This window comes from Aythya marila (assembly GCF_965140915.1).
Source record: "Aythya marila genome assembly, chromosome: 12".
NCBI lineage: Eukaryota > Metazoa > Chordata > Aves > Anseriformes > Anatidae > Aythya > Aythya marila.
The window spans coordinates 10,492,184-10,507,372 of NC_139053.1; the positions used below are offsets into that span (position 1 = coordinate 10,492,184).

The 15,189-nt window shown below is 53.5% G+C and overlaps 1 protein-coding gene across 2 annotated transcripts; it reads left to right on the forward strand.

Annotated features, from left to right (window-relative positions):
- Positions 1–3,277: 3,277 nt before the first annotated feature.
- Positions 3,278–13,846, forward strand: CFAP20 (cilia and flagella associated protein 20; the record flags this gene model as incomplete). 2 transcript variants are annotated; one of them, XM_082770009.1, is made up of 5 exons in its annotated part: positions 3,278–3,539; positions 9,103–9,182; positions 10,607–10,718; positions 11,092–11,280; positions 12,462–12,581. In XM_082770009.1, exons 1-5 carry the CDS (start codon positions 3,456–3,458, stop codon positions 12,579–12,581), a joined length of 585 nt encoding a protein of 194 aa, XP_082626135.1. In that variant the 5' UTR covers positions 3,278–3,455. The 2 variants fall into 2 exon arrangements, with proteins under 2 accessions (XP_082626135.1, XP_082626134.1); XM_082770008.1 differs by lacking the exons at positions 3,278–3,539; positions 9,103–9,182 and adding exons at positions 9,190–9,647; positions 13,367–13,846 and having other exon boundaries at positions 12,462–12,572.
- Positions 13,847–15,189: the final 1,343 nt, after the last annotated feature.

Sequence of the window (15,189 nt, forward strand, 5' to 3'; positions counted from 1 at the left end):
GTCTGCATGTGTTAGGGGGAAGAATCACCACAAGCTCCCCCTGAGCCATGGTCCCTGCAGCATGGTGGTCCTCCTGAGTGGTGCTGTGTGGAGCCAGGAGCTGGCCTTGCTGATCGTGGTGGGTCTCTTCCAACTCAGGATGCTCTATGATTCTATATGAGTGCTATTGCCACCTCATCCATCCCTCTCCTGACGCTGCTGGGCCTTGCTTCCCATCCCCACTTGCTGCCTGCCTGCTGTTAGAGAGCAGTTGGTCTCTAAAGGATGCTCTTGGTGACTAGCGTTTTCCTTTTTTCTTTTATTCTTGTTGTTTGTCAAAAATAAACTCTTCTTTGCTGGCTCATTTTTTGTCCGGTTTCTCCAGAGTCAGGTTTTGTTCCTTCTTGCACCTTGCAATGCCACCGTGACTTTCTCTGACAAAGAGCTCCAGCCCACTGCCTTCCACACACACTGCCTCTCCACTCCCCATTTCTTTTCTGATCCCTTGCTTATCAGCAGCCAAGCTTCCTCTGTTTCCTCCTACAGCGCTCATATTTCAGCCAGCATGAGGCCCGAAGCCTTCAACAGCCTTCATCCAGGTTCCTTCAGCATCCAAAGCTGAAGGAACCTTCCTGTATGCTGTGGCTGTCCATTTCCTTCCTAATTCCCTTTTTGGTTTCCTCATTACAGCAGCCCAGTCCCACTCCCAGAGGAAAATCCGAGCCGGGAGAGATGGCTGGAGTCATCTGGACAGATTCCAGGGTCCCGCACTCCTTGCAGAAGTCATTGCTTTTCCAGAGCATGTGCCCCAAGACAAGCACAGGCTTGCTGATACTAGAGAGAGCTGCTATGTTTGGCTCCAGTAACTGCATCCAGCCATGTGAAACTTCAGAGGAGAAACATTTCAGGAGTTTCCTGAAGATCCTATTCCTCTGAAGGCATCAGATTGCTGGGAACTCTGAAGGGCAGGAAATGCTTTAGTGGACAGCTATTTTTGGAGCTGCTCACTTCTTGGACCAGATTGTTCTCTTAAAAGGGGCCTTTTCCTCTGGGTGCTCCCCAAAATCCAGTTCTTCTGCACCCTGGGAATGAGGAATGGGGCAGGAAGGAATGGCAGCACCTTGCTAGTGATCTTCCAGGTGGCTAACATCAGCGTGCAAGTCTCATCAAAATACATCTCCCAGAGACCTCTTTCTGAGTGCCAGCCTTGGCTGTTAATGTGTGCTGACTGCCCATGGTGCTAACGTGCCATCTTTGTTTCTGCCCTCTCCTTCAGCCTGCGCATGCCCTAAGGAAGAAGGAGAGATGACAGGTATTATTTTTCTTTAGAATTCACCTAGAAACAGAGACAATCTGAAACTGCAACATATTCCATGCACATCCCTTGCAGCAAAACACAGCATTAAAATGGTAAGTGGAGAGCGTGTGAATGAGCAGGCTGTTCAGGAATGACAGCTGGATATTTGTCCCAGTTGTCTCTTCCTATCTAATTAAGGGAACAAGTTATTTAATCATGCAGTATACAGTGTACTCCAAACCATTGACAATGTATAGCTGATAATTTCTAAATCATGCCTTGCTTTTATGTGCTCTGCTTGCTTGTGTAAGGATTAACAGCCTGATAGTGTGGAATTGTAAACGGAGGAGAAAGCACTGCTATCCCAGGTGCTACACGGGACTGTACATTTGGCACAGCCGGAGCATTTGTGGCCCAAGGGAGAGACAAGCACAACTGGCAAAGGATGTGATCTCCAGTGGGATTTGGAGGAGGTATTTCTTAGCAACAACAGCTATCCAGGGCCCTGGAGTTAAACAGCACAGCTATCAAACTGATGCAGGATGATAAATGTTATGCTATTTAGTGTCTGTACATTGCAGGTAGACGCTATAGCCATTATTTCAGCAGGTAGAAATTTTAATATAGTTCTGTTTAAAAATGCAATTTCTAGCTCAAGCTGTCCCTGTTAAGCCTCTTCAGTTGTGCAAGGCTCTGTCTGTGTGTAAAAGCATTTTCACAACAGTGAAGTTGTACATCAGCCTCCCCTGATATTGGCAAGGCATCGCAACTTATCCCAGTTCAGAAAAAGACAAAAAATGTTTCTTTGTAGTCATGCAGTAAGACACAAGAGTTGTTGATGGCACCCTTATCTCAGAGCATGACGATGGACATAATCCAACAGATAACACTTTCCACTGGAAGCTAGGCCAGAGCTGAAAGCAATAACAATTTAAAAGGAGTACATAAACAGCATGAAAAAAATAGGGTTATACAATGTAAACTGACACATCTTGCTTGTGCTCAGATAAGGATTGCTTCTGAAGATGAAATGGATTTGGCTCTTGTCCTTATGCCTCAGAGATTTCCTGAACAAATAAATGGTCCCTTGGCAGCCAGACAGCAGACACTGCAGGGGTAGGACTCTACCCACCCATGTACTCATGTGCAAGTGGTTTCATAAATCCTGATTGCAGCGGGTTTTGCTCATCAGCATCAGTGAAGGGTGGCGGCACCATTTTGGCTTAAGCAGGGACAGTGGTGAAAGGCAGAGAGGGATTTCCTCCTGGTCCGCCTCATGGCAGGTGTCTCTGGTGAGCACACAACCCAGCCCATGTCCACACCAAGATGGAGCGATATGGGGGCAGGTCCAGAGGGCCACAAAAACGTTGGGGCACCTCTCCTGTGAGGGGGGGTCGAAGGAGCTGGGGTTATTTAGCCTGAAGAGAACACTTCAGGGAAACCTCGTTGCAGCCTTTCGGTAAATAAAGGGGACTTGTGAGGAGGACAAAAAGTCTTCAGCAGAGCCTGCAGTGACAGGACGAGGGGCAACATTTTTAAACTAAAAGAAGGTGGATTTAGAGGGGACATCAGAAAGAAATTAGGCATTGGGATGGGCTGCCCAGGGAAGTGGTGGAGTCACCATCCCTGGAGGTCTTTAGAAGACGTTTAGATGTAGAGCTCAGCGATATGGTTTAGAGGAGGGCTGGTCAGTGTTAGGCCAGAGGTTGGACTGGGTGATCCTGGAGGTCTCTTCCAACCCAGATGACTCCGTGATTCTGTGATGCGATGCGGGTGGTACACCCCACAGGCTGCCTGGAGGACAAGCGGCTGCCCCATCACTGGAGGCACTGAGAGTCGAGGGGCTGCCTGAGGGCACGCCGCCAGGACAGGCTGCCAGGAGGCTTCTCGGGCAGCCCCTGAGGGGAGGCAGCGCCCGGGGCTCCGCCACCCCCGGGCAGGGCGAACGCCGAGCCCCGAACCCAGGCCGCGGCCCCGTTGCCCCGGCAGCGCCGCCCCCGGAAGCGGCGTTGGGCGGGGAGCGGAGCCCGGGGGACGGCGGCGCCGCCACCCGGCAGCGCCAGGCACCGGCCGCGGCCCCGAGCCCGGCTCTGCCGCTGCCTCTGCCGCTGCCGGTGGTGGTGGAGCCGCTGCTGCTGCTGTGTGCCCTGCGCGGAGCGGCGGCCCCGGCCCCGCCGCCATGTTCAAGAACACGTTCCAGAGCGGGTTCCTCTCGGTGCTCTACAGCATCGGCAGCAAGCCGCTGCAGATCTGGGACAAGAAGGTGCGGGGCGCGGCGGGGGCGGCGGGCACGGGGCGAGCCGAGGGTGCCCCCTCCCCAGCCCTGGGTGCCCCCTCCCCATCCTCCCCGCGTCGCGTCTCCCCCCGGCCGTTCTCGGGGTGCCTGCCCTAATCCTCCCCCCCCGGTGCCTCCCCGCTCCCAGACGCGTGTTTCGGCCTAACCCGGGTTTCTGCTGGCTTAGCAAAAAGCAGAAGCCCCCCGAGGGGGCTGCCAGGAGGGATGGGGATGGGCACAGCCCACCCAGCCTGCTCCCAGGGGTAGGGAGCACGGGGCTGCTCCCATCTGCCTGTATTGGGGCTTCTGCGTGGGTGCCTCTGGTTTGGAAAGGGGTTGGCAGCTTGCACGCAGAGGGACGCCGCGTGCCTCTAGCCTGGGTGAAGCTGCAACAGCCTGGCCTGGCCCCGCTCTGAGGAGGAGGAGGTGGTGGTGGAGACCTGCAGCAGCTTGAGCTGCCCTGAGCGTGGTGGCACCGCCGTGTCCGTGCAGCTTGGGGTTTACATAAGCAACGTCTGTTTGTCCACAAGGCCTGGCCACGCTGGCCGAAGAAGATGAATGCAGAGTTTGCGGCGCTGTTGCCAGAGCAGCACCTGTGTGTGTGTGTGTGTGTGTGCAGGCTGCTTTTTGTCACCCGCTGTGGTGCCTGCGTGCAGCCAGCCCTTAGCACCGCCTGGGTGCAGCGGCCCCGCGCCCTGTGGGCAGCAGAGCCACACGTGTGCTTGTCCTGCTTGGGCCTCTGTCCTGAGGGAGCACCTCTGGCTTGGGCAAGCTTCTTGCGAAGACTGCCTTGCTCGCAAAGGTGTGGAGTGAACCTTGGAGTGGGTTTCCTGACTTCTTTACCTACGGATGTCAGTGCATTCAGTCTTTCAGTTCACTTTTGCATTTAAAATGGCTCGTGGGTTTGTAACGGCTTCGTCACTGCTGTTCTAACACCCTTGGTGCATTTACGGCAGCAAGAGGCAAAGGGTGGCCCTTAGGACATGATGGAGCTGAGAGAGGAGTCCTCGCAGGTCACGCGTGGTGTCACATCTACACAGCTCCTCCAGAACCCCAGGTTGTGCTGCGGTTCTGTTTGTTGGGCGGTGTGAACTTAACACGGAGGGAAGTGCCACTGGTGGTCTGGGGCTGCCACGCTGCTGAGGAAGCCTCCCTGGATTGATGCAGGACTTGCCAGGTCTGTAGCAGCGAGCAAGCAGTGTCTGGCATGGGCAGCGTGTGCTTGGTGGCAGGACGCCGTGTCTGCTGGTGTGCTGGAGGCACGTGGACAGAGCCTGTACCCGGGCTGTCCGCTGCTGGGCTGGGTGCTTTCACAGCAGGCAAGCACAGTGACTGCAACCACAGTCCGGGTTGGAGAAGTGAGCAGGCCTGAAGTGAGTACATGATCAAAAGTTGTGAGGGTTTTTCCAGTTTTTTATTCATGGGGAAATGCCGATCTGTCCAAACACATCCCAGGAATCTTACAGCTCTGGCATTTCTACTGGAGAGGGTTGTTTGGGGCTGGGGCATTGGGAAGGGTTATCTTTCCAATCTTGATGGTAATTAATACTACAAAAATGAAGATGAGCCAGCAGTGTGCCCTGGCAGCCAAAAAGGCCAGCTGTGTCCTGGGGTGCCTCGGGCACAGCACTGCTGGCTGGTGAGGGAAGGGATTGTCCTGCGCTGCTCCGCACCGCTGCGGCCTCACCTCAAGCACCGCATGTAGGTTTGGGCACCAAAATTAAAGCACATAAAGCTATCAGAGAGCATCCAGAGGAGGGCTACAGAGAAGAGAGAGCATAGGGTGTGGAGGGTGTGACACGTGAGGAGCAGCTGAGGTCCCTTGGTTTGTTCAGCCCAGGGCAGAGCAGGCTGAGGGGAGGCCTCATGGCGGCCTGCAGCTCCCTCACAGGGAGCAGAGGGGCAGGCGCTGAGCTCTGCTCTCTGGGGACAACAACAGGACCCGAAGGAACAACAGGGCCAGGCTGGGTGTGAGGGAAAGGTTCTGCACCGTGTTGGGGGTCAGACACTGGGACAGGTTCCCCAAGGAAGTGGTCGCGGTACCCAAGCATGTTGGTGTTCAAGAAGCATTTGCGCAGCGCTTTAACATACAATCTGATCTGCAGACATAGGGTGTGGTTTTTAGGTGGTCGTGTGTGGAGCCAGAAGTAGGCCTCCATCGAGTCTTTGGGGGCCTTTCCATCTCAGGCTAGTCTCTGATTCAAGGATCTCTGCTGTGTAAATTGAGCGAGGCTGTTTCTTGGCTGGTGTGGATCAAGCCAGCGGCAGAAGCGTGTCCCTGCAGGGAGCGGCCCGTTGCAGTGTCTGTCTGAGGTCTACATGCGTTAGGGAGAAGAATCACCACAAGCTCCCCCTGAGCCATGGTCCCTGCAGTGTGGTGGTGCTCCGCTGGCACTTCAGCTCTCTTCTGCCATTGCTGGGCATGCCTCCCACCCCACACGTCCTCATGTGGTCTTTGTGTCTCTACAAAATTACCAGCAGATGGTGATTCTGTCCCCCCACCATCCACCCAGTGAAAAACGTGGGGAATCTCAAGCCTTTGTGACACGGGGAAAGCATGTCAAGCATGTCTTGTCTGGCCCTTGTAGGACACACACCACTTGCCTTGCTGGAGGCAGTAGGACATGAAAGTGTCTTCATTTGTCAAGAGACTGAAGCAGGGCACTAAGAGCCTTGCCTTGCTGTGTCATGTGGGAGTCCGTAGCGTCCCTCTGCAGGGCCAGCTAAAGTCCTGCCCTCCTCTCCCTTTGCCCCACAGCATATAAGCTCTGATGAGACCTGCCAGGCCCCATCCCTCCCAGCCACCAGTGTCCTGCCCCAGGGCCCTGTGGCTGGTCCTTAGGAACACAGCGACTGCCCTGTGGGGCTCCTTCCACCGGCCTCGTCCGTACCGCTGGTAGCTGCTGGTGTGTGCTCCCTTCTCCGGCCTTCCTCTGCTGCTGAGCCTCTCCTGGAGACCCGTCTGTGAGTGAGAGGGCTTCTGTTTGCCTTTTGTGTGGAGTTCAGAGCCCTCTGTTTGTTCCCGCGGCATCCTGCCACCCTCGTCCCTCAGCCAGCGTGTGGAGACGCGCTTGCCAGTCTCCAGGAGACCCGCTGATGCTTCTCTGCAGAGCAAAGGGGAACGGCTTGGTGGAGCTTATCGGACCTACCAGTCCTTGTGCTGACTTTCCGTGTGTTCTGCTGGCAAGTCGAGGCAGAATATCATGGCAATTTCAAATGGTGTTGGGAGGATGCATTCGATACACGTCTGAGCATCAAATGAGTGTTCTGCCAGCAGGATGCAGATAGCCTCTGTCTGCTCCTGCCTCTTGTCTTGCTGCCTCTCCTTGCCTGCCGTGGGTGATGGTGATGGCACCAGCCATGTTTCACAGCTGCTGCTGCGGCTCCAGCCTCACACCAGCCCATCATCATCTGGTGATGGCAGCAGTTCGGGGGCAAACCTCCAGAGGTCGGCCTTGGGCCGTGCCGCTCTGGTTTGCTTTCCTCTGGCCTTTGTTACCTTGGCTGAGCGTGGCTAGGAGCAGTGAGAGCTGTAGGGGATTCCTGTGTTAGGAGACAATGAATTGTCTGGAGCTGCTGCTCCCTTTAAGCCCTGAGAGGTTTGGGATACACATCTGTGAAATGAGCTTTTTCAGCTTGTCCTTAGCACATAACTTCCTGGTTATCCCAATTCAGAGGAAATTTGAAGGGGTTTTCTATTCTAAGAAGGCTACTTCCCTTTCTACCAGCACCAAAAATCCACCTTTGTAGACTGAAGGCAGCTAGAAAATAGTAGCTGAGTAGAGACATGGAGCGTTGTGTGTATCTTTCTAAAATTTCTGAAATTAGACCTTTCTGCCTCACCGTGAGGTAGAGGAAAGCCCCTCGGGATGGGGGCTATTGCAGAGCCACTGCTGGGAGCATCTCCTCTCTTTTCTGTTTCTTTCATCCTCTTTCTGGCCATGCTGAGGAAAAAGAGTCGCTTCTTTTCCTTGTCTCTGTAATCTGGGGAAGGGAAGCTTTCCACAGGCTAAGGAAGGTGACCTGGTGGCAGACAGGAGCACTGCTGAGTAATCGGATTAAGCATGTTCAGCTGTTCTCTGTTTGTGTCCTGTCCAGAGAAGTCCAAGCTCGAACCCTCTTGTGCATGGAGCCATCGGCTGCCCCTGGTGCCAGCCATCCTGCACAGCCTTTGTTCCATGGCGCTGTGTCGTGCCATGGGCAGGGTTATTTCCTGGTGTTCAGTCAGCGTGCTACACCCCTCTGGGTTACAGGGCTTAATTTCCTTTATGCTAGTTACTGCTTATAGAGACAGGTACATGGGGCTTCTGCTGGGCTGGTGATTTAGGGGGGAAAAAAAGTTGCTGGCTCAGGTAAGGGGGAGAGTGGAAAAAGGCATGGAGGCCAGATCTTGTGTGGTTGTTTTTCCAGAACAGAGTTATAAACCCCCAGGTGCTGCATTTTGATACGGTTGTCCTGTGAGGATCCTCTCTCTGAGCTTAATGCTTTCTGGAAGCTTGGAGCAGGGTTACGAGCAGTCTGGCTGGCCAAGCTGCACTCTGGCACTTAGCGGCAGGGGCTGGGTGACCCAGGCTGAGGTTTTGTGAAACCACTTAGTGGTTGCTGTGAGCCAGGCAGGGAGGTGGGCTGTTTCAGCGCTCCTCTTTCTTCCAGCAGCATGTGTGACATCCCCCAGGTAGATCCCTATGAGGAAATGAACTTGGAAGGTAAATGGCCAAGCTTGTAAATCATTTTGTGGCTCCTGACTGGAGCCATCCCATTAAGAGTTTAATGTGTCCCGAACGTTAGCGGTGATAGGTGCTGAAGGAATTAATTTGTGAAATTGGAAGGAGATGCAATTTGCTGATCGAGCATTGAGGAAGGCTTAATTAGCAAAAGTGCCTTTTAAATTGAGATTAATTTGATGGGAAGAGAGCTGCTTCGTTAAGGAAATAAATCCTCGGACCCTGGGATTCAGCGATCTTGCTTGTGGAGAAAAATAAATGTGTGTTGGCTCCTGGTCCCTGCCTGGCCTTCCTGAGCTCTGTGGGGAGCTGGCTGTGCCCCTCAGCAGAGCAGAGAGTGGCTCTGTGCTTGTGTGCTCTGTGTTGTGAAGAGCTTGAAGCAGTCCCACGCCTGGTCCTGCATTTCCACAGGGACAGCCAGCTGTGCCCAGCAACAGGCTGGGGCCCTGTGGTGGCTGCTGGGCGCTCCCTTTGCTTGCCTCTGTGCTGCTGCCCATGCTTGCTTTCACCCCTTATCGCCCTGTGGATTGCTCTTGCTCTGACGTTGTTCCTTTTGTTTGTTTGGGCGGTTTACATGAGGCTTGAGTCACTTGTGCTCGCTGTAGCGTGGGTGTACAAATTCATGTCTTGCACTCAGTCTTTGTGCAGCCACAGACCCTGCCTTGGAGGCCTGGCGCTCTGGGGGGGTGATCAAATCTTGGAAACAGAGATGTCCAGGGCAGCAGGAGCCAAGAGAATATAGAGGGGTCTTCCCAGGGCCTTTTTTCCCTTGTCCATGTGTCTCTTGATTTCCCTCTTGAATGATGCCTGACCCGCTTCTCTTTCAGGTGCGCAACGGCCATATCAAACGAATCACCGATAATGACATCCAGTCACTGGTGCTGGAGATTGAAGGAACTAATGTCAGGTAGGAGAGGGCTGCTTCTGCCCTAGCGTGCCCTAGGGGCTTGGTCCTGGAGCTGAGTGAAAGATGTCGGTGCCCCGCAGACATTTCTCCAGGTTCTGCCGTGGTCTCTTTGTCCATAAACTGAAGGAAATGATCTGGGGTCAGATCGCTGCTGCCTCTCTGGCAGTGTGCTATGCCTCTGAGAATCACGGAGGGTGAGGCTGACAGGGACCTCTGGAGGTCATCTGGTCCAAGCCCCTGATCCCAACACCGTGTCAGATGGATTATGAAGACCTCCAAGGAGGGAGACTCAACAACCTCTCTGGGCAACCTGTGCCAGTGCTCCATCACCTGCACAGCACAAAAATGCTTGCTGAAGTTCAGAAGGAACCTCCTGTGCTCCAGTTTGTCCCCATTGCTTCTTGTCCTGGCACTGGGCACCACTGGAAATAGCCTGGCTCTGTCCTCTCTGCACCCTCCCTTCAGGTATTTACAGATGCTGATGAGATCCCCCCGAGCCTCCTCTTCTCCAGGCTGAGCAGACCCAGCTCTCAGCCTTTTCTTTTAGGAGAGGTGCAATGCAACGACCTCTTCCTGGATATACTGGTGGAATTCCCTGTCATCCTCAGTGGGACTGAAGGGAGAGTCCTTTTATTTTTCCATTGCTTAGGAAAAAATGATGCATTTGGTACCTGGCTCCCGCTCAGTACCAGATACAGAGAAGGCAGCCCTCTGCCTTCTGTATTGTTACTGCCAGAGGCCTGCCCTGCTGCTCTGCACATGTGACAGCCACTCCTGACAGCAGAAAGGAGGGTCACGGGGAGATTTATAGGGCAGATGTCGCTTCGCTTAGCCACCTTGTCCCCACCAAGTGGAGAGGAGGACGCGGGCTCCTCCGTCAGCGGGCTCTGTGTGGCCGCAGCCTGGGGCCTTTTTGGAGCAGGGTGCTCCTTATAAGGGAGCAGAGCCCATCTCCTGCAGGCTGCGCTGCTCTTCCTCCCGGGCTGTGTTGATACAGAACTTGCCAGGCATGACGTCTGCTTGGAGGGCTTGTGACCTCCGTCCTCCCGGCTATATACAGCGCGCAGGGCTCCTGCTGTGCTCTGGGGAGCTCTACCTGCTCGGGTGAGGAGGCTGTGTTAAGAAACAGTGCTGACATTGCTGTGAAATGAGGGAGGTGAAGCCATTCGAGGAGGTGTTTCCCACCCTGGATGGGAAAAGCAGGGTTTGAAATGCCATCTTTGGGCCTTCTGGCTTGTTCTCCCTGCAGCTTACCTCTGAAACTCTCCCTCCTGTTATAGAAAGCCCCGCTTGTTGCTAAGATCTTAAGGTCACAGCTCTCTCTTCCTGCCTGCCCTCCAAGATTGCGTTAGGTCAAGTGAAAGTCTTGGGGCTGTGTGCTTTGTGCCATGTGAGATCCTAAAGCATTTTTCTGTCCCCTTTAGTACCACATACATCACATGCCCTGCTGATCCCAAGAAGACCCTGGGCATCAAACTACCTTTCCTCGTGATGATCATCAAGAACCTGAAGAAATATTTCACTTTCGAAGTGCAGGTGAGGAGGGCAGAGTGGGGAGGCCCGTCAGGGACTAGTGAGGAAGCTTCCATGGGGCCTGCACTGTTACTGGGACTTTGACCCTAGCCACACGTGGTCCCCAAAGCCGTGCTATCACGGCTGTACTGGGTCTTCTGCGAGCAGCCACAAGCTCACCTTGTCAAGCTCATCAGTCAGCTCACAAGCGTGACATAGCAGCTATTCCCGAAAGTGGGTCTGTTTGCTGTTAAAAATACTTGTGCTGCAAAATGAGGAAGTGAGAGTAGGAGAGCCCCATCTCAGAGACAAGGGGAGCCTGAATCTAGAGCAGGTGCTGCCTCGGGAGCTGGAGGCCTCTGCCACCAGGCTCAGCAGCCTTTCTTCATTGCCCCAGGTGCTGGATGACAAGAACGTACGCCGGCGTTTCCGGGCAAGCAACTACCAGAGCACAACTCGGGTGAAGCCCTTCATCTGCACCATGCCCATGCGGCTGGACGACGGCTGGAACCAAATCCAGTTCAACCTCTCGGACTTCACACGCCGAGCCTATGGGACAAATTACATTGAGACCCTCAGAGTTCAGGTAAGCAGCAGGCATGTCCTGCCCACAGGAGCCAACCTGTTGGTCTTCATGCTGGCTGGGACAGCCTTGCTGGAGATTGGGAATCCAGGCTTAGCCCCAGCTGGTTCCTCTGCCAGTCCAGCTCTTTGCAGAGCTGGGAGAGCAAAGGCCTGACTGAGATTGTGGAGGTCTTGATGGTGCCTCACGTCACCAGGCTAGACAGGGATGAAGGAATCCATTTCCATCTTGTTTCTCTTGCTTGTGTCAAGAGTCACAGCCCACCTCAAGCTCTCTGCAGTGTGCCATATATCCTGGATGGATGCTAGCTTGGAATTAGCTGCGTGCTGCTGTACTGTCCAAATTTACTCTGTCCAGTGGCATGTGTTATTTTGAGCATGCCTGTTCCTTAGTATGATGGGGGAGACTGCAGCGGTTCCTTGTGGGGTTACCCTGCGACCAGCAAACAGCCTGCCTGGGAAATGTCTGGCTTCCCACATACCCACGAGGGAGACTGGAGTGACTGCAGCTGGTACTGGAGGCAGCACAGACCGGACGGTCCCATTCATGACCTCAGCTTGGCCCTAGAGAGGGAGTGTTAAAAATGCAGCAGGTTGAGAGTTGTCTTCCTGGCTATTGCTGATACTTGTGGAGAAGCAGAGATGGGTTTGCAGCAAAGAACTCTTTGCTATGAAGCAGCTAAGACAGATCTCGATTGGTAGAGATACTGGAGGTTGGTCATGCTTCTCTCCAGTGACTCAGGCTGTCTCAAGAGCAGCTAACGCAAAGCAGAGGGCATGGGCCAATGTTTTTTCTATTATGTTCTGCTAGATTCAGAGTCGGTGAGGCCTCCTGAGAAGGCTTAGGCCAGGACACTTACAGTGAGTAGCCAAAATAGGTCTCCTTCCTTGCAAAACAAGGCAGGATGTTGGCTGACTGGTTAGTTTTTGGTCCCCATAACAGTAAGAAGAGCTGGCATGCTGTGGCATGGTGTCCCCATACCTGTAGTGTGGGGAAGAGCGGAGCTGCTAGGGGGAAAGTACTGGGGGTGCTGGGCAGGAGAGACAGAGCATCTAGCAGCAATGGGCAAGCTGGAAGGACTTAGCGGGGGTGCAGGCTGCTGAGCCGAGCGGTCTACACTGCTGCACGACTGCAGAGCTGGATGTGGAGGAAAAAGGACTCACTCTCTTCCCTTTGACTCTCAGATACACGCCAACTGTCGCATCCGACGGGTGTACTTCTCTGACCGGCTGTACTCTGAGGATGAGCTGCCAGCTGAGTTCAAGCTGTATCTGCCTGTCCAGAACAAGGCCAAGGTGAGCTAGCTATGGGCAAGGAGGGCAGCAGCAGCAGCAGGGCCAGGCTAGTGTTAATCCGTTCCCTGCTGCCTGTACAATACAGAATTTATTCCAACAGCAGAGTTGTCACCAGTCTTGGCCTGCGGCCAAGGAGCACCCTCTTTGTTTCCAGGATGAGCAGTCTGTCTGGCGGCTTGCTGAGTGGTTTTCCTGCCAAAGCACAGGGAAGTTGTCATTCCCATCTAGGAGCGGAGAGAGCTGTGCAGCTGCTCCCCGCGTCCTTTCTGTTCGTGTTGAAGGACGCTGGGCAGAGTGGCAGCCTCCCAGCATCTCTCTTTAGCTTTCCCCCGTGACTCAGCACGGTGCCTTTGCTATTCGCAGCTCGCTGCAGCTCCGCCCTGGTCTTCCCAGGGTGGTGGGGCTGCGGGGTGGGCAGGGGACAGGCAGGCCTGTGGCTGTCCAGCAGGAGGAGATGCTGAGCGCTGCGCTCCCAGTGACAGGACAGGAGCCCTTGGTGTACTAGCAGCAGTTTTGAGGCTCTGCAGAGAAGCATCTCCTTTGCCAGGGCCAGGCTGTCCCAGTGCAGATGCTTGTTTTAGCGGGGAAGATTCCTTGGCAGAATCTCAAGGATCTTGGGCGCTGATCTTAGTGGAAGATGGAGGCAGTGTTAACAGTAGGCAACACCTCTGAGGAGTCTATCACTGCCTTCTGGGCTGTCCAGGGAACTCTGAGCCCTCCCAGTACAGTCTTGGTGTTACTTGTATGTTTAGTGTCCTGCTAAGCGTCTCCTTTCTTTTCCCTGCTCTGTCCAGCAATAACACCACGTTTAGAAGAGATGCGAGAAATATTTGGGATCAACACAAGCAGGTGGAAGAGGAGGCCCTGCTGAAGCAAAGTTTTCGATCGGCTCACCTTGTCTAGGGTAGCTTTGACTCATCTGGTATCCCTCTTCTAGACAGGACACAATTAACCATGTAACAGGTCTGGGACTATGTTGTTGGTGTTTGAGTTGCACAGGATCAGTTTTCCTAACTGTTCCTAAAGTGCTGAGCCTACACACTGCAAGCAGCATAGTACCTGACCTCACGTTGCACAAAGGTTGCTCAAAGTGGCCACAGTCCCTTCGAATAAGGGATTCAGCAGGAATTACAGGGTTAAGTGTGCCCTCTTGAAGACACCAACTTTATCTTTTCTTTCCTTGTTTTCCATCTCTTATTTTATATATGCTCTAAGTATGGATGTAATACTCGCTCTTGGAAAATTATTAAACATATGACTTTGGTTGTTTGTAAGTCTTCTCCTGGCATCTTCCTCCTCTGGTGGGTCCTTTAATTTCCATGTGCTAGCACTGTGGAAAGTGCTGAGGAGTTTCTTTAGGAACTTGAATGTTGGGATTTGTCTCTGAATTTGTCTTTGATTGGCAGCCTCACTTTTTAAAGGTCAGCACAGATGTGGACAACGATAATCTGGAGAGAGGAAAAATGACAAGGTTTCAGTAGAAGAGACAAGATCTGCTATACACAGTAGCTTATTCCAATTCAAGAACTGGGGATAACTGACCTGTGACAAAACCTGTAGTTTTCACTTTTGGTACATGGAAATGGGTTTTTCGTTCCCTGCTTATTTGAAGCCATTTTCCCAGCAGTGACAAATTGTTCTTACCTGCTTGTTAAACGGGCACAGCTCTGATAGCTGTGTAGTTAAACAACTCAATCCTGCTCTCAGCCAGGCATTTAGCAGCTACTTATAGCAAAAGGCACACAATAGCCTTCCAACTGCCAAATTGTTCCTTTCCCTGGGGATCAAAGGGGAGGTTTAGCAAAGCAGCAGAACAGAAGCAAACAGAAGCGGAAGTCTTTTCCTGTTCTGAAGTTGCCCTTCCCTGTCTCAGACCAATTTGCCTTTGTTGTGGAAAGGCATACTGAGAGGAGGCTGCAAACCTCTACCAGTAACAGAGAAAGTCTGGGAGAATCTGGTGCCTTTCCTCCCCGGGGCCAAGCCCCAGCAGCTCCTTGGGCTGGTGGGTACCATGGGCTGGTTCTGGTCCCTCCCTGGTTCTGGGCTGTGCAGCAAATTGGGAAAACTTCCCCGTACATCATTGTCCTGTAAAACAAAGCTGGTGTCCACGGGAGGAGAGCGTGCTGGGGGACATCTGCCTTGAATCTGCACCAGATTCTGCGTTCAATGCAGCTGGTTTAAGGGCTGGACATTGCTGACTGAGGGCACACAGCTGCTCCTTGACACGGGCTCCCCGTGGGTCACCTATAATGCACTTGCCTTACGTGCACCTTGAAGCTGCCATGATTTGAAAGGGAAGTACTGACCCTATGCTGCCAGTCGGTGCTGAAGGCTTTATGGCGAAAATCTTTAACTTTTATAGCAGTTGGATGGCTTGGTAGTTCCAAAGAGCCACGGCAAGGAAGCCCAGGAGGGAAGGCACCATCCGTCTTGCTTTGATGTCTGTCGTGGCTGGACTTGAGCTTTGTCAAGTGGAGTCGAGCTGCACCGGGTGCCAAGGATCAGTCTGAATGAAGTCTATGGCTGGGCTTTCCTGACAGGTTTGCAAAGCTCGCCAGGCCTGCGGGAGCAGGGGAGTCAGCTGCTGAGGGAATCCATCAAGCCCTGACGAGGTAAA